The following is a 24,352-nucleotide window of genomic DNA, read 5'->3' as shown; positions in this document are numbered from 1 at the left end:
AAAGTTCAGTACAGCCATCAGCAGCTTAACAGAACTTTGTATGCTTAGTGCCTTTTGAGTTGTTTACTTGTGAAGATCTGAGAGGAAGTAGTGATACAGTGGAAAGAACACCAGGCTGTGAATTGGAAAAGCTGTGCTCTAGTCTGCGCTCTGCTAATAATTCACTATGTCACCTTTTACAAGTTAATTCCCCCTCACTGTGTGTCAGATTGCCCATTTGTGAAAGGAAGCTGCACTACAAAATGTCTACACTTCCTTCTAATTTTGACAATGCATGATTCTAAAGTTCAGTGATAATTTCCAAGTATATAATTTACTACAGATAAGATATTGCCATTTTGTTTCTCTAAAAACCAGAAGGAAAGTCACCAACAAATAATTACCTTATATTAAAATAATACTCTAGATTATATAATCAGAATCACACTTTTACTCACATCGAACATCTTAAATGTGAAGACCACAGAGGGAATTTCAAGAATTTAAAAGTCATTTAAAAACATACACAACTAAAAATTACCTCCTACTTAATTAAATAAATGAATTTAAAAACTTCTTCCTAAAAAAAATAAAAAAATAAAAACTTCTTCCTAAAGACACCATTTTTTTTCCTTAACATCTTTATTGGAGTATAATTGCTTTACAATGGTGTGTTAGTTTCTGCTTTATAACAAAGTGAATCAGTTATACATATACATATGTCCCCATATCTCTTCCCTCTTGCATCTCCCTCCCTCCCACCCTCCCTATCCCACCCCTCTAGGTGGTCACAAAGCACCGAGCTGAAAAAGACACCATTTTTTTAATGGAGATAATGTAAGTGTGTGTGAAGGAGAGGAAGCAGTAGAAAGGATAGGAAAAATGGGTAATTATTACTAAACACAATAGATGGAATAAAAGTAATAATTCCAATTTGATTAGCAACTTAAAATTTCAAAGTGATCTAGTAATACCACTGACTTGGCCATCAAGACACCTGTATTTAGTCCCAGCTCTGTTCTTGAACAACTATGTAATCTCTAGTTAGTCATGTCATCTCTCTGGGCCAAAGCGTCTTTATTTGTAAAATGAAAGACCTTGAGCAGATAATGTCTTAGGGCCTTAGAATTGCACTATCCAATAAGGTAGACGATATCTACATGTGTTATTTAAATTTATGTTTCAATTAATGAAAATTTAAAAATTAAAAATTCAGTTTTTCCAAAAAAAAAAAAAGTGAAAACACTTAGCACTATTTACCACAAAAGGGACACCTGTTCACAGTATGAGAGCTGGAAAAATAAGGCCACTTCATTCCCTTAGCCACATTTCAAGGCCTCAGTAGATACATGTGACTCCAGTGGGTACCATACTGGACGGCATAGAAATAGAACATTTTCACCATTGAAGAAAGTTTTACTGGACAGCACTGCCTTAGAGCTCCAACCTTTAGGATTTTCTTATGATTCTATCAAAAAGAAGAGATTAAGATTTTGATGAGGGGACTTCCCTGGTGGTCCAGTGGTAAAGAATCTGCCCTCCAATGCAGGGGACGCGGGTTTGATCCCTGGTCGGGGAACTAAGATCTCACATGCCACAGGGCAACTAAGCCCGCACGCCACAACTACTGAACTCGCGGACATCAACTAGACAGCCCACGTGCCGCAAACTACAGAGCCCACGCTCCACAACTAGAGAGAGAAAACCCGCACGCCACAACTAGAGAGAAGCCCACACGCCACAACAAAGATCTCCCATGCCTCAAAGAAGATCCTGCATGCCGCAATGAAGACCCAATGCAGCCAAAAATTTAAAAAATTAATTAATTAATAAAAAAAGATTTTGATGAGATATATACACTCTTATGTTTATCACAGCATTATTCACAACAGCCAAGATACGGAAACAATCCAAAAACCCACCAATGGATGAATGGATAAAAAAGACGTGGTACATGTACAAAATGGAATATTATTCATCCATGAGAAAGGAGGATATCATACCATTCGCAACATGGATGGACTTTGAGCACATTATACTAAGCCAGATAAGTCAGAGAAGCAAAAGTACAGGATGATGTCACTTATATGTGAAATCTAAAAAAGTCAAACCTGTAAAAACCAGAGAGTAAAATGATGGTTACTAAGGGAAGTGGGGGAGGGGAATAAGATTGATGGGGTTTAAGGGTACAAACTTATAAGTAGTAAATAAGCCACAGAGATCTAATGCACAATATAGACAATATTGTACTGTAATTATGTAATTTGATAAATATTGTTATAATAGCAGTCATATTATAACATATAAATGTATAAAAGTAACACGCTGTACACCTTAAACTTACACAACATTACATGTCAAATTTATTCAATAAGAAAAGAAAATGATTTATATGATTTTTGCTTTCAAACATACCAGTTTTAACTCTATATCCATCCATTCAGGGCATATATGCTAACCTGAAAACAGCAGAAGAAAGAACTGGACACTGTTTATACCACTGTAGAAGAATATAATGGCATTACATTTTCAAGAAAGTAAAAGGAAAATAGGAAAATGAGAAATTTTATCCTTTTATAGGAATGGTTCTAAAAGGTGGTCTAAATGTATAAATCAGAAAACAGTCTCATAAAATCATGAAAACAAACCTATAATACTGTGTCTCCTGTACTACTTCCAAGGGCATTTTCCTTAAAGACAAGGACTAAATCTTACCAGTGTTGTAGCTACTTTACTCCAGCCTTGTATCAAGTACATGTTTTAGTATAAATTAATGATAGCAAATCATCAGGTCAAAGTAACCTATCCTTGGACAAATGTAAGATGTAAGGTTTAAAATATGAAGTAATCATATCATCTTTATCCATTCTTTAGATTTTCATTTGGCCTACAGATCATTACCACTTTCCTGAAGTGTTAAAACTTAGAGCTGGGGATAATAATTAGCAAATCCAAGATAACCTCTCTGAAAGGGAACCCTTGTACACTGTTGGTGGAAATGTAAAGTGGTGCAGCCACTGTGGAAATCAGTACGGAGCCTTCTCAAAAAAACTAAAAATAGAATTACCATATGACCCAACAATTCCACTCCTGGGTATATACCTGAAAAAAATAAAAACACTAATTTGAAAATATACATGCACCCCAATGTTCATACAGCATCATTATTTACAGTTGCCAAGATATGGGAGCAACCTAAGTGTCCATCAACAGATAGATGGATAAAGGAGATGTGGTATGTATACACACACACACACACAATGGAATATTACTCAGCCATAAAAAAGAATGAAAATTTGCCATTTGCAGCAACATAGATAGACTTGGAGGACATTATGCTAAGTGAAATAAGTCAGAGAGAGAAAGACAAACATCACTTACATGTGGAATCTAAAAAATATAACAAACTAGTGAATATAACAAAAAAGCAGCAGACTCACGGATATAGAGAACAAACCAGTGGTTACCAGTGGGGAGAGGGAGGGGAAGTGGCTATACAGGGGTAGGGGATTAAGAGGTACAAACTAGTAGGTATAAAATAAGCTACAAGGATATATTGTACAACACAGGGAATATAGCATTTTATAACTATAAATGGGACATGACCTTTAAAAGTTGTGAATCACTATACTGTTCACCTGTAATTTATATAATATTATACATCAACTATACTTCAATAAAAAATAAAAGAGGATAACCTCTCTGTTTATACATTATTATATATTATTCCATAGGTTTAATCTTGGAATAAGCCAGATTTATGCCTTAAACAGGTCTCTCACCTGAAATTTGTTATGGTATGAAACACAAGGCTTATGAAATACAAACATGGTTTAATTTATTAATGGTCATCAAAAGTCTACAAATAAACCCAAAATCTATTAGAGAAACATTTGTTGGCTTATTTGACATGAAAACTGTCAAATCATGAAATTGCTTATTTTCCCCTTAGCCGTGAACTGACATTTTTGCTAAAAACAAAACCAAAAAAGTACCACCTGGGAAAAATTATGAAACCTGTTACTTGTACTATAAACACAAGGCTGCTTTCTATGATAGTTGTCCACTATCACCCAGTGTTTTTCTAAAATAATATTTATAAAATATTTGAATAGCAGTTTTATTACTTCTAGTCTAACAACACTATGGGGACACATGATGATCAAATGCAATCCCAAACTGAAATAACGGGGTGCTGGGGAGACATTCTGCAAGAAAAGATATTTTTTTCCCAATGACATCAAACTTACCTAATGTTAAGATGTAAAAATATACATGGTACTATGGATTGAATGTTTGTAGTATCCCCCCAGTTTCCTATGTTGATGTACTAACCCCTAATGTGGTGGTATTAGGAGGTGGGGCTTTTGGGAAGTGATTAAGTTCAGAAGAAGTCACAAGGGTGGAGCCCCCCCATAATGAGATTAGTGTCTTTATACGAAAAGGAAGAGACATGAGAATTCTCCCCACCTCCCCTGCAGCATGCACAAAGATGTCATGAGAGCACACAGCTTGATGGTGGCAGTATGCAACCCAGGAAGAGAGCCCTCATCAACAACCAAATCTGCTGGCACCATGATCTTGGACTTCCCAGCCTCCAGAACTGTGAGAAATAAATACCTGTTGTTTAAACCAGCCAGTCTGGGGTATTTTGTTATAGCAGCTGGAGCTGACTAAGAAAAATGGTGTGACTCCAAAGTAAGATTAATTTTCCTGCGGCTTTTAGAAATCTGTCTCTTTCATAAACCATGCTTATTATTAGGTACAGTATGACCTTTGCTACCTAAAACTTTTAGGTACCTAAAGGAGTTCTAAAACGTGGGTAGGGGGAAAAGAAACAAGACCTCATGTTGTAGAAACTCTTGTGGCCAAAAAGCTGTCCCTGAACATCCAGTAACCGACAAAAGGGAAAAGAACCAAAGAGCTGAGTATTATAGGCAAGAGTATTCCAATTGGCTAGTTGTGTTTACAAAAGGCTAGATTTATTATACAAAAGCCAAAAAGTGGAAGAAGTAACAAGAAATGTAAGAGATAAGAAAGAATAAAAGCAGAATAAAAGATAGTAGCAGAGGCACACACCATGGTTGGGAAAGAAAGAGAATCAGCAATGAAGTTAAAAATGCAACAGCTCTACAACCTGGTAGTGGTACCTGTTCTATGCCTTAATATAATGTCCCTGAAAATATAAGCGATCCCTGAAGACAGGGTGTTCTGTGTTTAAGGAGCACTTACTATGTGCCAGGTGCTTTACATCCATTGAGTTTTTTAATCTTTACAAAAATTCAATATTGGGGATTTAGGATGGTTTTGGCTAAAGTTTTGGAATCCCCAACTTAAACAGGCTTCAACAATGACAAACATTATTCTCTCATGTAATAGGAAGTCTGGAAGTAGACAGAACTTTAGGATTGATTTGGTGACTTATCAAAAACCCAGGTTCTTCCATCTCTCTGTTCTGTTGTTTATATTTAAAATGCCATTTTAAATGGTACATAGGATCTGGTCTTTTCTTGGAAATTAAATATCAAGGAATACTAAGAGGAAGTAGTGACCTATAGCACATCTGTAAAAGTGAAATAATCTGAAGATGAATGTGCTGACAAAATAATACTTCTACTCTAATACATTAGTAACAGGAAAGGGATAAATAATGTTTTTTGAATGCCTACTACTATGCATCAGAAAGTATCTTATGTTAATGGTGCAGGAAACATACAGAATATTTTCAATGGGGCAGACAAGGAAAAGGACACAAGTATCACCAGTGACCTTTGGAGGGCAGAAAAACACTTGGAAAAAGGCTGCCTTCAGTTTATTGAGCATGTGACACTGCCCACAAAGCTAAGAAGTTGCATATATTTTATTTCAAAAAAAGAAAATGACACCAGAAATGTTTTCAAGATAGCATATCCTAAGGCTATTTCCGCGTTCAATACCATTCACTATCTATATAGTATCTTCATTAAGAATAACAGCTATAGCATATTAATATTGGCAAAGTTAAACAACGAAGATACCAAATGATGATGAATAGGTTTAAGATGGATGGGAAGTACATGGTACACTTGAGCTCTGATCTTCATCAAAATTAAAGTTCCAGCACTTAAAAGGCCAGTCTTAAATTAGACAGAATAAATAACTGCCCGCCTCAGTGTAGCTTGGATAGGTATGGTTTTTACTGTATTATTAAATTATAGAACATTAATTAATGTTAAAGCATTTCAAGCACCTAGTGCTTTAATTATGATGTATGAAAGAACAAAATTATTTTGGAATTTATGAACACTCAATAATTGTGATGTAATTGTTACTGAGTAACACTTGAAAGTGTCAAAAGTTTACCTTAGATAAATAAAAATTTAAGTAGAAAATTAAAAATAAAAACAGGGAATGTAGCAGTTACGTAAACATTTTTTAAAAATCCTCCAGAAACAGTAACACAGATTGGCATAATTCAATTTTAGTCAGTTTATGGTAATCAGGGTCCGACAAATACTAACTTATTGTCAAAATCAGTAACTAAATTTTAAAAAACACCTAACAGCTCCCTTTCACGATACATATTTACAAACATGTGTGCTATACATAGCAAAGAAATTAGGCTATATCTACCTTGTAGTGATGTGGGAAAGGAATATTGAGAGCATTCTATTTACTTGAGAAGACAGTAATACTCCAGTAAGAGTTGATTTTCAAGATGTTGTCCATTTAGAATTCAGTTGCTGCTAAATTTCAAAATAGGATTAAGTAAACTATACAGGAAATGAAATGAATCTTTCTAAAATACTGCTTTATTATCCTGGTTCAACAAACAAATAAACCATCTTAGTTTATCCTTCTCTATATACCCTCTGGGGTTAGCAGATATTTGGTGTTGTGCAAAACGTCCAAAAGACATGCCAAAAGGTCCTTGATATTTGGTCCTGTCCAAAACCATTTGGCACAGACCAAATATGCTCATGGACGTTTTAGACAGGACCAAATTTCAAGGACCTTTTGGTGTTGTCCAAATGTCTTATAAACCAAATGTCTTATGGACCAATGTCCTGTTAGGCTCTCTGGCTCTAGCCAAATTAATCTTCCTAGGCAGAAACATGTCAAGTACATTCCTTCCTCAGTGCCTTCACTCATTTCATTTTCCCTGCTAGAATGTCTTCACCTCTCCTGCACCTAACAGTGCCTGGCACGTAGCAGGTACTCAAAAACTATTTGTTGAATGAATACACTGCCTAAACTCTGTCCTTCCTTGAAGGTTTAGCTCAAGTCCTACTAGATCACTCATAGTCATCTCTCTGAGTTCATAAAGTTATTTGTATGAAACACTAACCTGGAATTAAACAAACATAATGTTACATTATTATTTACCCACTGAAATATATATAGCCTATTTTTCTACTAAAATGCAGGTTCCTTGTGAGTAGTCTTATGCCTCTTTGTATTCAAAGGGCTTTGCAGGACTAAGGATCTCAAAAAAAGTAATAAAATCATTCACAGGTTTAAATAAGGTAGTATACATAGGTAATCTAGCAAGTTCTTCTATGTAACATTTACTGACTACCTATGTGCCAAGTATTTGTGAAGGCAAATGATAACTAAAAGTCCTAAAGCTGATCTGAAATTGTAAGACTGATTTAATGATCTTAATTTTTTGAGAATCCAATGAAAATTATGCATTATGGTCCCCCAAAATGTAGTTATTCTCAAAATTTTGCATATGCTTGCAGGCTCCACCACACTCTCTGAAGCATTTGGGGACCCAATTAAATCCAGGCCCACCACAACTAAAATTTATCACAAATGCATCCTATCCTGATACAAGTATAAATGCAATAGAGAATATTTCTCTTCTTACTAAAAATTTTCACAAGAATGTTCCAAGAATCAAACACTATAATACATGAAAATTTTATAAACTGTTTAGTGCTAGATAAATGGAATGTAGTATTCTTATAACACATTTCTTGACTAAATTTCAAACTTCTGAAGACTATATCTAAGTGGACAACAGAGCAAGCGTGATTATTTCTTACTAGAAACAACATTCTACTTTCAATGTGCCATGACAAAACTTTTTGGTCAAATTAATGTGGTGATTATTATACTAAATCAAATAAATACCTTAAAATATAATACTTTCTATCTAAATTGATGCATTTTTAGCTAGAATGGTCAATAATACCTTGCTTAAGGAATCCCTTAGGAAAAAATATTCCTTTATACTATAATTGCTTAAATATAGTTTTAAAAAGGCTTCATTTTTTGGAGGTCAAAAGATTCAGAAATGGGGGGAGTTGGAAAGGCATGAAAAGAAGTATTCCTCTCAGTGTGGGGCTGGTGCCTGAGGAGCTGTTCACAAGGAAAATCTCATCACCACAGGGCTGTTTCTGATTTGAGACCACTAGACTTGGGTAGGGAAGAGAGGAAAGTTACAGTCTTCCATCCCTGGTAGAAGAAAAAGTAGCTTACCCATCTCCAATCGCTCCCACTGTTTGCTCTTTCTTGTCCTCACCTCTCTCCCCCACCCTTTTATTTTTTTCAGCGACTATTTGTTCCAATTATTTTTCAATACTTATTTTACCTCCATTTCCTACTTTTCCTTCTTTCTCCCTTTCCTTTGCTTGGCAGATCTGAAGGGCTAATAGCTTGCCTTATCAGCAGGGGAGAGAAGACTGTGACTTACTGGGTGATTTCTGGGTGATTTCCTTTGTCCACCGAGCTAAACTACAAATACTCCAGAGGAAACCAAACACAGGGGCATAACTATACAACTGATAAAGTTTAGCCTCTTCTGAAATATTAGGTAGAAGATGGGAAGAACAAAAATTGGCCTGAAAGATCAAGTACTGCTCCTGAGTAAACTAATGATTATTGAAACCAACATAAAATGGTAAAAGAGAGACTGGTTTCAAAATATAGTGCTGAGTTTCAGGCATACTACCTTCTTTGTACTAGAGTTTTAGTCTCAGAATGCAAAGGGACCTTAAAGGTCTTCTGGTCCAACCATTCCTCTGATGATAGAATCCCTTCTGTAACACACTATCAAGTGACCCTCAAGTTTATGTATGACCCCCTTTAGTAATGGGAAACTCCGCTAATAGATCATTCCATCTTTTCACAGCTCTTTAAGCAAGTTCCTCCATAGACTGAACTGAAACACATATCCATATAATTTTCACGGCTCCTAGTTCCACTCCTTTGGGTCATGCAGCACAGGTCCAGCCACTCCTGCCAATGAAAGCATATTTTAATTCCCCATTATTAACTTCTGGAATGCACTCCTGTGTCTCCTTGTACTACTTCCAAGGGTAATAAATTTCTGACAATGGCAAGTGCTACTGAACTCATCTTCTGCTTTAACAGAGATATTACCATCTTTTTTTCTGAGTAAAACTGAAAGAAGAAAAGGTGCTAATGCTTCATTTTGTAGCTATCGCGTAACAGCTAATATTTCTCGACAGCAACATAAAACTCTTACACAAGGATGCCTTGTTTTAAAGTAATCACCAGTGAGTCACTAACAAGTCTGTATATATCATGGTGCTTATTTTCTTCAGAAAATGAGTGGGTGAATCATCTTTAAGAGAATAAACTATCATTAAATCTACTGAGAACAGAGTCTATCAGCTACAGCATTATTTATTATACTGGTACATGAAAAGCAGATACTTTGCTGAAATAGGGAATTTTAAAACTTTGCCTGTATTTTTTCATAAAACTCTTGAAAAAGATAGTGGTACTGAAGAACAAATAATCAAACTATGAAAATGTATCTGTACAATTTGAGCCTTCCATGTCAGCATTTCAAACAGTCTATTTCAAAGGACTGAAATACTGAGATCAAAAATAAAGAACCTGTGAAAAAGCTATAGGGGTAAAACAGCCACAAACTATAAAGCCTTTAGCATCTCAATCCTTGAAGGTTCGAGACTCTAGTATGCCTTAATTTACACTCTTATCAGTTAGGCTTTTATAGATGATCAATGAAAATGGTAATCTCATTCCCACTCTACTAGAATTTTACCAATGGAATCCTTAAATCTGGGTTATTCTTAAAAGTAACTTAAGTCATGTTTCACAGGATAGTTTTTTAGTAAACAATCTCTGCAACAATCTCTGCATTCAAATTACATATAAATGGTATGGTAACCAAATAAACACGTTATATTTTATACTTTTAAAGATGATTTCTGTTATTAAAAACATCATGAATAACCATCAAGGGTCTGAAAGAAATCAAAATAAGTCTAAGAAGAAACAAGGCTATAAATATATACTCATTTTAATAAAAATTGATAATATAACACAACAAATTCCTATTCTACTTGCTTGAGACTACTGATGTTCACTGTCATGAGAAACAGGTTATCAGCCCACCGGCATGAAGGAGGTGTGACTTAAATTGGGATCTGAAGGTCAAAAGAAATGTAGCATTATACTAGGTGCTGGGAATATAAAGATTCTTTTAAATACTGATAAAAACAGCAGCTAGAAATTACTGGACATTTGCTATAGCCCGGGCATAGCATTGTGCACAGCATATATTATCTTTTAATATTTCCTAGTATACAATGCTACAGAATAAGGTTTAGACAGGTTAAGTGATTTGACCAAAGTCATACAGCAGGTAGAGCAGGGAAACTCTCACACGAGCCCAAGGAGACTTGCATATGATTGTTCATAACGGTCTTATCTGTAACAGAAAAAGGTGTGGGGGAAGTCATCACAACATCCATTAAGAGAATAGAGAAGTAAATGTGTTATATTCTTAGAGCAGAATACTACGCACAATGGAAAGGAATGAACTAGAGCTACACATACAAACATGAGTAAATATCACAAACAATGCTTTGATAAAAACAAGATGCAGGAGAACATAAGCAGCAAAAATAAAATTCATATAACGCTTAAAAACAGGCATAGCAATGTTAAATACAAAAGTGAGGATAGTGGCTATGGGGAGTTCAGGGAGCAAGGGGAATGCAATCAGAGTTGGAAGGATACACAGGAGGCTTCAACTGCATTTGCAGTGTTCACTAATACGTCTTTGTACATCTGTAATATTTTACATTAAATTTAAATAATCATAAAGTATTTTGGATCTGTTTCAATGGCTTTTGCTGCCTTCAAAACAAAATTCCAACTTATCCTAGCATTCAAACACTTCACCATTTTCCTATTTCTAATCCAATTGTATCTTCTATAAGTAAACCCAAATTAACCTTTCTGACTTAGTCAGCCTAACTGCCTTAAGTTCCTAGAACATATAACAATGTTAACCCAAAGCCATTGCTGACAAGCTAACTGCTTCATTCTTAGTAAACTAAATGCTATCATTCAAGGTCTGAGAGGCCTTAAACTATCATAATATATGTTGGTTACTTCTTGAATTGCTAAGGATTTTTATACATATTACATGTTTTAATATTTAAATATATGCTCTCTTATATTATCCATTGCATGTGGATATGTCTTCCGTCAACAAAACAGCTCCTTTAGAGCAGAAATGACATCATAGAATTTGTGCACATCTGTACTGTACTTGGTGTGTAATCAATACTATTTCAGCGGTCGAATAGAACTTGAAGCATTTTGTAGAGCTAGAATCCTCAGATAATTCAGGCTTTAATGCAATAAGAAATTCCTAAATACAAGTTCATAACAGAGGTTCAGGACAAATCAAACACCCCATCATGGAATGATGTTAAAGATACAGTCCTAAAAAAAGTAACTACATACCTCTATTTGATAAGGAAGCTAAAGTGTGATTACCATGATATAAAATCTGGTATAGGGCACAATTAAATATTTCCTTTACCAGTACAAGGTGCAGATTTTGGAGTTGGGGGTTATTTTTGCTTTTAAAGATGAGAAGTCTCAATTGTTCAAAAGAAAAGCAAGTAAGAAGTATAATTTAACAACTCTGAGTCACAGGCACAATCACAAAGAATACTCTCCTTAAGAAATATTATTTAGTTTATGCACTTTCTGAGAAATATACTGTAATTCTCATCTCTTTTACTCTTTATGTAATGCGTCTTTCTTCTCTGGCTAGATTTTCTCTTTTTTTCAGAAGTATGGAAGTGATGTGTACCGGGGAGTGGGATGTGGGATGTGTGTGTGTGTGTGTGTGTGTGTGTGTGTGTGTGTTGTATTTATTTTACATGAGGTTTTTTTCTGATTCTTAGATCTGTGATTTGATGTATGTCATTATTTTTGGAAAATTCTGTCACTATTTCTTCAAATATTTCTTCTGGACTGCAGAAATATTATCAAAAATATCAATAAAGGTTAAAACTTCAAATCACTAGAAGAGTCATTTTTTAAAGAAATTTTTTTCAAATGAAGTTTTGAAAAAAATGCATAAGTATAGCTCATGTTAACATTACCCTTTTTATCAATTATTTTAAAATCTATAGTTATGATAAATTTCCCTCTAAATATATTTAAATATAAATACCTAAACATAAAAATTTTAATCTTATATTTGCTTATATGGGTGTCACAGAATGCACTCATTCATTCATTCAACAACCATTCAAGTGTCTACCGTATACTATATCTCAAGAGCCTGAGAGACTTGAGATACAAATATGAATAAGACATGGTCTCTGTTTTTAAGGAAACTCTCAGCTTAACGTGGGAGAAAAACACAAAAATAAATGCAATACATGGTTTTAAGCAGTATAACAGAAGTGTGTACAGTGGGGACACAGAGAAGGAGTTGATCTATTCTATTTAGGAGCCAGAGATAAGGAACATATCCTCATTTTCAAGTATTTCAAAGAGATGGAAAATTTTACCTACAAAGGACATAAACTGCCCAGTCTATGAAGGCCTGGGATAATTTAGGATTTAACCATGTACTATTATGAACTATTACTTAATTAATATTTCTCCAACCAGGATACTTTGTTCTTAAGGGCAAGAAGTCTAAAAGTTATTCAAAGTTTTAACTCAGTCAACAAATACTTCCTGAAGAAACACTATGCTCCAGGCAGGTGCCCTCTTAGGCCATGAGGGGTATAAATATGCAAAGACATTGTTCTTGTCCTCAAGTATTGTATAATCTCTAGTGTGGGAGTCAGACAAATATATCACCAGTAAAGGATGATAAAAGTATATGATGGAGGACTTCCACTTATGGAAAGATGAAGTAGATATACTTTTTCCAATTCCGTCCACTGAGTACAGCTCAAAACCCTGGATATTATATAGAAAATAAGTACAGGAAGACTCTGGATGGTGCAGAGAAGATGACAGACCAGTTAGAGACGACAGGACCTGAGGAATGACATGGCAGTGAGGTCCCTGGATTTTCTTTTTGCCTCATATGTCTTAGACTGGGTGCTGGAGAAGCTAGCAACACAGAAATGGCAACCAGTGAAGACAAAGACCCAAGAAAAGCCTGCTCTCTCTAGCCAAAACACCAGGAAAGGGGCGGCCTAGCAAGACACAAAACTTTTATACAACAGCCACTCTACTATAGCCAAACACCACAGACAAAACTGAGGCCATAACCCCACCCACACAAGCAAAGCCTGAGGGGAGAGCCTACACTTCCCCTCTGGCTCGGCTGAAATAAGGCATTCCAACACTCCCCATCCCACCAAGGTAGTGTTAAAGAAGGTGGAACTTTCATCTCTGTCAGGTGGTAATGAGCCCTGGCCCCCAAGATATTAGTGGAGACCATATAGGGAACATGAATATCCATCACCACCTGATGTTAATGAGGCAGGCCCTCCCCTTCCCTGCTAAGGTGGTATCTGAGAAGGCCTAGTGGAGAGTCAGGATTTTCATTATCATCAAATGGTAACAAGGTCACTCCCCCCCACCGCCCCAACAGTGGTCATTAGTGGGGAGCACTAATGAGGTACTCCTACCTCTCCCAGCCAGGGTTGTAAGAGCAGAAGTCTATGGGAGACCTAAACTCCCACTCTTGCCCAGGAATAGCAAAGGGGCCCTCCTCTCCTTGGGTGTCAAGAGACTGAGCAGGGAACCTTGACTTCTACCCTCCACCTGGTAGTAACAAAGCAGCACTGCCCTTTCCTTTGCCAGAGTAGTGTTAGAGGAAGCCAACTGAAACAGAAGTTTTGAATAAGATTATATCATAATATCAAAACATACAGATATTAATTGAAAACTACTCATTATAACAAGAAACAGGAAAATCTCAACTTGAGTTTAAAAGGACAATAGACAAATACAAACAATGAGATGACAGGGATGTTAGAATTATCTAACAAATATTTTAAAGCAACCATCATAAAAATGCTTCAACAAGCAATTATAAACATATTTGAAGCAAATTAAAAAATAGAAAGTCTCAGCAAAGAAACACAAAGTCTTGGCAGAGAAATACAAGGTATAAAGAAAAACCAAGTGGGTAATTTAGAACTGAACAATACAATGACTGAAATAAAAAACTCAATGGATGAACTCAAAGAACCCAAAGAAGTTCATACCAAGACACATCATAGTTGAACCTCTGAAAACTAAAGAAAAAGAGAAACTATTGAAAACAATGAAAGAGAAACAACACCTAAACTATAGGGGGAAAATGATTTGAATAACAGCAGATTTCTCATCAGAAATCACAGAGTCCAGAAGGAAATGGCACAACATTTCTCAAGTGATGAAAGAAATGGACTGTTAACCTGTACTTCTATATCCAGACAAGATTTCCATTAGGAATGAAGAGGAAAGAAAACTAAAAGAATTTTTCACCAGCAGACCAACCCTAAAAGAATGGTTAAAGTAAGTTCTCTAAAGAGAAAGAAAATGATAAAAGAAGGAACCTTGGGACATCAGGAGGGAAGAAATAACAGTGGAAAGAGTAAAATTATGGATAACTACAAATAAAATAGCTATTCCTAGAAAAATCACTAAAGAGTTATACAGGAGATACAGCCAAAGTACTACAGATAAATCAAAATGGAGTTATAAAACAAGTACAAAAAACCCATAGAAAAGCAGGAAAAAGAAAACACAGTAATCAAAAGAAAGCAGGCTATATTAATATCAGGTAAAGACCAACTCAGGACAAAGAAAATTACCAGTGTCAGAGACATTTAAAACGATAAGAGGACTGTGATAGACTGAATAATACTCTACCCTCCTGCAAAGATTTAGATGTCTGAATGCCCAGAAGTTGTGAATATGTTCCCTTAGATAGTAAAAGGAACTCTGCAGATGTGATTAAGTTATAGATTTTGAGATAAAGAGATTATGGTAGCTTATCAGGGTGGTCCCGATGTAATCATGACTGCCCTTATAAGGATGTTGAGGGAGTTTTGACTACAGAAGAGGAGTATTGAAGTAATGCATCATGTGAAAGACTTGACCAGCTATTGATGGGTTTCAATATGGAAGAAGAGGTCATGAGACATGGAATGCAGGTGGTGTCTAGAAACTAGAAAAGGCAAGGAAATGGATTCCCCCCTAGAACCTCCAGAAGGAATTCAGGCTTGCCAACACCTTGATTTTAACACAGTGAAATTGATTTTGGACTTCTGACCCCCAGAACTGTAGGGTAATAAATTTGAGTCTGTGGTAATTTGCTACATCAGCAATAGGAAACTAATACAGGGGTCAATCCACCAAGAACCCGTTTTTCAAAAAACTAAACGTAATTACCAAAGAACACAGAAATCACACTTTTGGGCATTTATTCCAGTGAAATGAAAATTTATATCCACACAAAATCGTGTACATGCTTCTTCATAGTAGCTTTATTTGTAACAGACCCAAACTGGAAACCTGCATTTGGTTCTTGTATGTAGTGTGAGGAGCTTGGTGAAACCTCTCCCTCAAAGAGACATCTATTAAACTAGTCAAATTAGCAAATTCTCTGGATATGGATCAAAGGGCTTACAACAAATTGAGATGCTTCTTTCCACAAAATCTACAGAACATGGTAAGAAGAGTGGGAGACAGTTGCACTCAACTTAGAGCCTGTAACCCTCCCCCCCCACCAGTGCTGTGTTATAGAAGAGCTATTCTAGAAAGCTCTCCTGCAGAGTGGTAACTCTCATCTTCCCCTGAGCTAAAAAGAGGTATTCTAGGTGGATTTGGCAATTGGTGAAAACTGGCAGATACCATACACACTGATTCCCCATCCCCATATCCTGCTCCATGGAGAGGATTCAGGAAAGCAGCTGGTGAAAATTCCAGTCCCCTATTCCCTCGTATCTCTATGCTGCTAAAGAGCTGTTCTGATACTCACAGTACCTGATTGGCACAGCATAAAATATCCACTGAATACATGAAAAGGCAGTAAAGAAGGAAGAGAAGAACAAAAAAGACATGAGACATAGAAAATGAAAGCAAAATGGCAAAAATAAATCCAATCACATTAATAATTACATTAAATCTGAATGAGTTAAACAATTCAATCAAAAGACAAAGATTGTCAGATTTTATTAAAAAAACAAAATCCTGTCCAAAGGAAACACATTTTAGATTTAAAGATATACTTAGGTTAAAAGTAAAAGCATGGAAAAAGATATACCAGGAAAACAGCCACCATAACTTGACTTTGAGACAAAAATTGTTACTAGAGTTAAAGAGACATATTATAATGATAAGAGGGTAAATCTATCAGAAACATATAACAATTATAAACATATATGCACCTAACAACAGAGCCACAAAATACTTGAAACAAAAACTGACAGAAAACACAGAAAGGAAAAGCAGAACAAACAGAAAACAAAGAACAAAGAAAACAGAGGGAAAAAATAGACAATGTAATAATAATAGTTAGAAAATTCAATACCTCATTTTAATAATGAATTCAACTAGGCAGAAAGTCAGCAATATAGAAGATTTGAACAACAATATAAACTAAGTAGACCTGACAGACTTCCACAGTACGCTTCCACCCAACAACAGCAGAATATACATTCTTATTAAGTGCATATGGAACATTCTTCAGGATAGACCATACAGTAGGCCATAGGACAGGTCTCAAAAGATTTAAAATTGTACAAACAAAGCATGGTCTCTGACCACAACAAAATTAAATTAGAAATGAACAATAAAAAGATCTGGAAAATGCACAAGTATGTGAAAAATAATTAAAAAACAAAATACTCCTAAATACCAATAGGCCAAAGAAAAAAAGTCACAAGTAAAATTAGAAAATACTTCTGAGTTGAATGAAATGAAACAAAATGAAAACAAAAGACACCAAAACTTATGGTGTAGTGAAAGCAGGGCTGAAAGGGAAATTTATATATAGCTGTAAATGCTAAAAAAAAAAAATACCTCAAATCAATAATTTAATAATTTACCTTAGGAAAATAGAAAAGCAAACTTAACCCCAAAGCAAGCACAAGGAAGGAAAGAGTGAAGATTAGAGTGGAAATAAATGAAATAGAGGAAAGAAAATCAACCCAGAAAATCAACACACCCAAAAGTCATTTCTTTGAAATGATCAACAAAATTGACAACCCTTTTGATAAGGTAACAAAGAAAAAATAGAAAGAAAAGGCTCAAATTACGAAAATTAGTAATGAAAGAGAGGACATCACATACTGACCTTACAGAAATAAAAAACATTTTAAGTTAATACTATGGACAACTATACAGCAACAAATTAGATAACCTGGAAGAAATGAACAAATTCCTAGAAAGACACAAATTACCAAAAGGATGAAAGAAGAATGGAAAATCTGAATATGTAACCAGTAAAGAGACTTAATTAATAATCAAAAATCTTCCTATAAGGAAAGCCCAGGCACAGACTGCTTCATGGGTAAATTCTAGCTAAAGTTTAAGGAAGAATTAACACTAATCTTTCAAAAACTTTTCCAAAAAATAGCAGAGGAGGCAACACTTCCCCTCTCATTCTATAAGGCTAGTACTGCCCCGGCACCAAAACCAAAGTCGTCATAAGAAAACTACATTAATTTTGTATCCTGCTACTTTACCAAATTCATTGATTAGCTCTAGTAGTTTTCTGGTAGCATCTTTAGGATTCTCTATGTATAGTATCATGTCATCTGCAAACAGTGACAGCTTTACTTCTTCTTTTCCGATTTAGACTCCTTTTATTTCTTTTTCTTCCCTGATTGCTGTGGCTAACACTTCCAAAACTATGTTGAATAATAGTGGTGAGAGTGGGCAACCTTGTCTTGTTCCTGATCTTAGTGGACATGGTTTCAGTTTTTCACCATTGAGGACGATGTTGGCTATGGGTTTGTCATATATGGCCTTTATTATGTTGAGGAAAGTTCCCTCTATGCCTACTTTCTGCAGGGCTTTTATCATAAATGGGTGTTGAATTTTGTCGAAAGCTTTCTCTGCATCTATTGAGATGATCATATGGTTTTTCTCCTTCAATTTGTTAATATGGTGTATCACGTTGATTGATTTGCATATATTGAAGAATCCTTGCATTCCTGGAATAAATCCCACTTGATCATGGTGTATGATCCTTTTAATGTGCTGTTGGATTCTGTTTGCTAGTATTTTGTTGAGGATTTTTGCATCTATGTTCATCAGTGATATTGGCCTGTAGTTTTCTTTCTTTGTGGCATCTTTGTCTGGTTTTGGTATCAGGGTGATGGTGGCCTCGTAGAATGAGTTGGGGAGTGTTCCTCCCGCCGCAATATTTTGGAAGAGTTTGAGAAGGATAGGTGTTAGCTCTTCTCTAAATGTTTGATAGAATTCGTCTGTGAAGCCATCTGATCCTGGGCTTTTGTTTGTTGGAAGATTTTTAATCACAGTACCAGAAAACTACTAGAGCTAATCAATGAATTTGGTAAAGTAGCAGGATACAAAATTAATGCACAGAAATCTCTTGCATTCCTATACACTAATGATGAAAAATCTGAAAGTGAAATTAAGAAAACACTCCCATTTACCACTGCACCAAAAAGAATAAAATATCTAGGAATAAACCTACCTAAGGAGACAAAAGACCTGTATGCAGAAAATTATAAGACACTGATGAAAGAAATTAAAGATGATACAAATACATGGAGAGATATACCATGTTCTTGGATTGGAAGAATCAACATTGTGGAAATGACTCTACTACCCAAAGCAATCTACAGATTCAACGCAATCCCTATCAAACTACCACTGGCATTTTTCACAGAACTGGAACAAAAAATTTCACAATTTGTATGGAAACACAAAAGACCCCGAATAGCCAAAGCAATCTTGAGAAAGAAAAATGGAGCTGGAAGAATCAGGCCCCCTGACTACAGACTATATTACAAAGCTACAGTAATCAAGACAGTATGGTACTGGCACAAAAACAGAAACATAGATCAATGGAACAGGATAGAGAGCTCAGAGATAAACCCACACACATATGGTCACCTTATCTTTGACAAAGGAGGCAAGCATATACAGTGGAGAAAAGACAGCCTCTTCAATAAGTGGTGCTGGGAAAACTGGACAGGTACATGTAAAAGTATGAAATTAGAACACTCCCTAACACCATACACAAAAATAAACTCAAAATGGATTAAAGATCTAAATGTAAGGCCAGATACTATCAAACTCTTAGAGGAAAACATAGACAGAACACTGTATGACATAAATCACAGCAAGATCCTTTTTGACCCACCTCCTAGAGAAATGGAAATAAAAACAAAAATAAACAAATGGGACCTAATGAAACTTAAAAGCTTTTTCACAGCAAAGGAAACCATAAACAAGACGAAAAGGCAACCCTCAGAATGGGAGAAAATATTTGCAAATGAAGCAACTGACAAAGGATTAATCTCCAAGATTTACAAGCAGCTCATGCAGCTCAATAACAAAAAAACAAACAACCCAATCCAAAAATGGGCAGAAGACCTAAATAGACATTTCTCCAAAGAAGATATACAGATTGCCAACAAACACATGAAAGAATGCTCAACATCATTAATCATTAGAGAAATGCAAATCAAAACTACAATGAGATATCATCTCACACTGGTCAGAATAACCATCATCAAAAAATCTAGAAACAATAAATGCTGGAGAGGGTGTGGAGAAAAGGGAACACTCTTGCACTGTTGGTGGGAATGTAAATTGATACAGCCACTATGGAGAACAGTATGGAGGTTCCTTAAAAAACTAAAAATAGAACTACCATACGACCCAGCAATCCCACTACTGGGCATATACCCTGAGAAAACCATAATTCAAAAAGAGTCATGTACCAAAATGTTCATTGCAGCTCTATTTACAATAGCCAGGACATGGAAGCAACCTAAATGTCCATCATCGGATGAGTGGATAAAGAAGATGTGGCACATATATACAATGGACTATTACTCAGCCATAAAAAGAAACGAAATGGCGTTATTTGTAGTGAGGTGGATGGAGTTAGAGTCTGTCATACAGAGTGAAGTAAGTCAGAAAGAGAAAAACAAATACAGTATGCTAACACATATATATGGAATCTAAGGGAAAAAAAAAAAAAAAGGTCATGAAGAACCTAGTGGCAAGACGGGAATAAAGACACAGACCTACTAGAGAATGGACTTGAGGATATGGGGAGGGGGAAGGGTAAGATGTGACCATGTGAGAGAGTGGCATGGACATATATACACTACCAAATGTAAAATAGATAGCTAGTGGAAAGCAACCGCATAGCACAGGGAGATCAGCTCTGTGCTTTGTGACCACCTAGAGGGGTGGGATAGGGAGGGTGGGAGGGAGGGAGATGCAAGATGGATGAGATATGGGAACATATGTATATGTATAACCGATTCACTTTGTTATAAAGCAGAAACTAACACACCATTGTAAAGCAATTATACTCCAATAAAGATGTTAAAAAAAAAAAAGAAAACTATAGACCAATATTGTTTATAGATATAGATTAAAAATCCTCAATGAAATAATAGAAACTGAATAGAGACACATATAAAAATAACTAAGCATTTGATCAAGTGGGATATATTAACATATCAAGAATGCAAGGTTAGTCCAACATACGAAAATTAATCAATGTAATATACCATATTAATAAAATAATGGACAATACGTACATGTCCATATCAGTAGACATAGAAAAAGCATTTGACAAATACTAGTACTCTTCCATGTTTTAAAAAAAAAACACTCAACAAACTAGGAATAGAAAAGAACTTCCTTAACCTGGTGAAGGGGGTCTATAAAAAATCCCACAGCTAACATATTTCATGATGAATAGCTGAAAGCTTTCCCCCTATGATCAGGAACAAGAACAGAATGTCTGTTGTCACTACTTCTAGTCAACATTGTACTGGACGTTCCAGTCAGGGCAATTAGACAATAAAAAGAAATAAAAGGCATGCAGTTTAGAAAAGAAGTAAAACTACCCCTATTTACATATGACATGATCTTGTATGTAGAAAATCCTAAGGAATACACTCACTCACACACACGTACATGCGTGCACTCAACTATTCAAGCTAATAAACGAATTCAGCAATGTTGCAAGGTACACAGGATATAAATCAATACACCAAAATATATTTTATTCCTATTTGCCAGTAAGGAATAATCTGAAAATGAAATTACAAAAACAATTTCATTAACAAGAACATTAAGAAGAATAAAATAGGAATAAATTTAATGCAAGGCTAAATTTGCAAGTTTTGCAAGACTTGCAAAATAAGTGCAAGACTTTTAGACTGAAAACCACAAAATATTGTCGAAAAAAATCAAAGACCTAAATCAACTGAAAGACATCCCAAGTTCATGGATTGTCAGACTTAGCATTGTCAAGATAGCAATACTCCCCAAAGTGATCTACTGATTCAAGACAGTTACTATCAAAACTCCAGATGCCCTTTTTTTAAATTGACAAGCTGTTTCTAATATTCATATGGAAATGCAAGGAACCTAGAAAAGTCAAACATCTTGAGAAAAAAGATCAAAATTGGAATTCTCATCAAAGGAAAAAAAATTTTTTTTTTTTCAGTTCAACCTGGTATTTATTTGCTTTGTCAAAACATTGTGCTCAAAACAAGGTACATTGATGAAAAATTTTTTTCTATTTCTTTAATTTTGTATCTAAATGAGATGATAGATGTTCACTAAACTTACTGTGATAATCATTTCATGATGTAAGTCAAATCATTCTGTACAACTTAAACTTATGCAGTGCTGTATGTCAATTATATCTCAATAAAACTGGAAGAAAAAAACTGTCAAGGTCACTCATGAAAGATAGGAAAGAGTAAGGAAATATTCCAGATTAAAGCAGATCAAAGAGATATGATAAGGAAACATAATGCATGATCCTAGATTTGGATCCTGGCCTAGAAAGGAAAAGGAGACATTGTGCAGTGGGTGAAATTTGAATGGCATCTGTGGATTGGATGGTAGTGTTGTATCAGTATTAACATCCCGATTGGGAGGCTTGCACAAAGGTTATAGAACAGTATACTTCTTTTTGAGGAAATATACAGCGAAATATTTAGGGGTGAAATAGCAACATGTCTGCAACTTGCTCTCAGATTGATCAGAAAAGGAATAATTATAATAGAGGAGAAAGGGAGAAAATGTCAAAAGTTAACAACTGTAGAATCTGATTTAAGGAGATGAGTTCTTTGTACTCTTCTTGCAACTTTTCTGTAAATTTGAAATTATTTCACCATAAATTATACTAAAAAAAGGACCAAGTTAGAGCACTCACATTTTCCCATTTCAAACTTAATAAAAAGCTACAGCAATGAAGACAGTGTAATACTGGCATAAAGACAGAAATATAGATCAATGGAATAGAGTTAATTGAGAGTCCAAAAATAAACCTTACATTTAGGGTCAATTAGTTCTTGACAAATGTGCCAAGACAATTCAATGGGAGGATGAATTGTCCCTGCCAGCTACATGGCTCTGTGAATTTTTGTCACAAGAGCTCTATTGTGAATTTTGTCACAGGGGCCCAAAACTTCAGCTTTTGCTATAGGCAGAAATATAAGTATAAAAATACATCCCAAAGTTAAGTGCAGATATTGGTTTTCAATTATTTATGCTGTTCCTTTCCTTCCATTAGTCCAGATGAGTGAATGGATATAACGGTATTTTCTCTGCTTACAAAATTAAGTTCTGTTTAACTCTACTGGCTCTTTCATGATAAACAGAAGGACTTGTGTTTCAATTAGACTAAGGTAGAGTAAATATTTTGCTTTAACCATATTTTGATCAGTACCAAAATATGCCAAAAACAAATTATAAAATTATTTACCTAGTAAAGTAATACTAGTCATTCTTGAGGTAGAGGGAAAGAATAAGAAATCTAGGCAGGGGTGTATAATCCTCTCACAGGAAGAGAAAGCAAATATTTGAAATCAAAAATACAATCTACCACCACATGGCAAGTAGCAGTTCTTAACCCATGGTAGGTGCTTAATACATACTTGTTGAAGAACTAAATGAATGAACTAAAATGAACAAATATTATGAAGCAGCCTTATGTTCTGTAGGCATTTAAACTACTTCCTCCTCTTTTCTCCCATAGTAACTTTTAGATATCTTTTATTTTGAATACAACTTGTGTTTACTTATCAGTTTCGCCCACTAGAGTCCATTCCTTGAGGACAGTACTTTGGTCTTGTTCTTCTTTGCCCTCCCTCCTTTAAAATTGATTAATTCATTCATTTCCTTTAATCGCCAAATTTCACTCTAATTCATCCACCATAGGTAGCTATTTTCATATATTTAATGATTATCTTTTTGTTTGAATGTTTACAAAATGCATATTGTAGTAATGTGTACATGTATTTTTAATTTTGTTACACATCTCATTTTTTCTGTTTTCACAAAGTAAATGGTGTATTACAGTTGTTTTGTTTCTTATCCTTTTTCATAAAACATAGCCTTTTATATCCATCTGTGTTCCTATGTGTACATATAACCCATTTCTTCTAGCTGCTATATAGTACTACATGATGTACATCCACCACATTTCACCTATCCCTGTCAGTGATGGACACCTATATTGCCTCAAACTCCCCATCACCATAAAAAAACACTGTGATGAATATCCTCCTATAAGTGCCCTCATGAACTTGTATATCTTTGTGATATACACTCAAGAACAGAATTGCCATGCCATAGGACATGTGTATATACTTAATTTCACTAAATAATATCAGATTGATCTCCACAGTGGCTGTACCAGTCAATACTCCCACCAGCAGTACATGGGGGCGCTTACATTCCAATATCCCTAACAACATTTGGACTTAACCAGCATTCTATTTTCCTCTAGCTTAATAAAATGTTATCTCATTGTTCTAATATGTAGTTATCTGTTAATTATTTTGAGCATCTCTTCATGTGCTTATTAGTTTTAGTGTTTTCTCTTCTATATACCTCTTGTTCCTATCTTGTTGATCTTTGTATCCCCAATGTTTATCACCATCTCCTGCACATT

The 24,352-nt window shown here is 35.2% G+C and overlaps 1 protein-coding gene across 1 annotated transcript in view; it reads right to left on the bottom strand.

The window, feature by feature from the left end:
• The window catches only part of APOOL (apolipoprotein O like), a 69,393-nt gene extending 60,918 nt beyond the window's left edge, over nt 1-8,475 (bottom strand). Inside the window, exons 1-2 of the mRNA XM_061178823.1 lie at nt 8,446-8,475; nt 3,047-3,081 (exon numbers count right to left, since the gene is read on the bottom strand). Coding sequence (XP_061034806.1) covers nt 3,047-3,081; nt 8,446-8,449 — 39 coding nt within the window. The 5' untranslated portion in view covers nt 8,450-8,475. The remainder of the gene's footprint in view (nt 1-3,046; nt 3,082-8,445) is intronic.
• Nucleotides 8,476-24,352: the final 15,877 nt, after the last annotated feature.

This window comes from Eubalaena glacialis, chromosome X (assembly GCF_028564815.1).
Source record: "Eubalaena glacialis isolate mEubGla1 chromosome X, mEubGla1.1.hap2.+ XY, whole genome shotgun sequence".
NCBI classification, from domain to species: domain Eukaryota; kingdom Metazoa; phylum Chordata; class Mammalia; order Artiodactyla; family Balaenidae; genus Eubalaena; species Eubalaena glacialis.
This window is presented reverse-complemented; position numbering and strand designations above follow the sequence as displayed.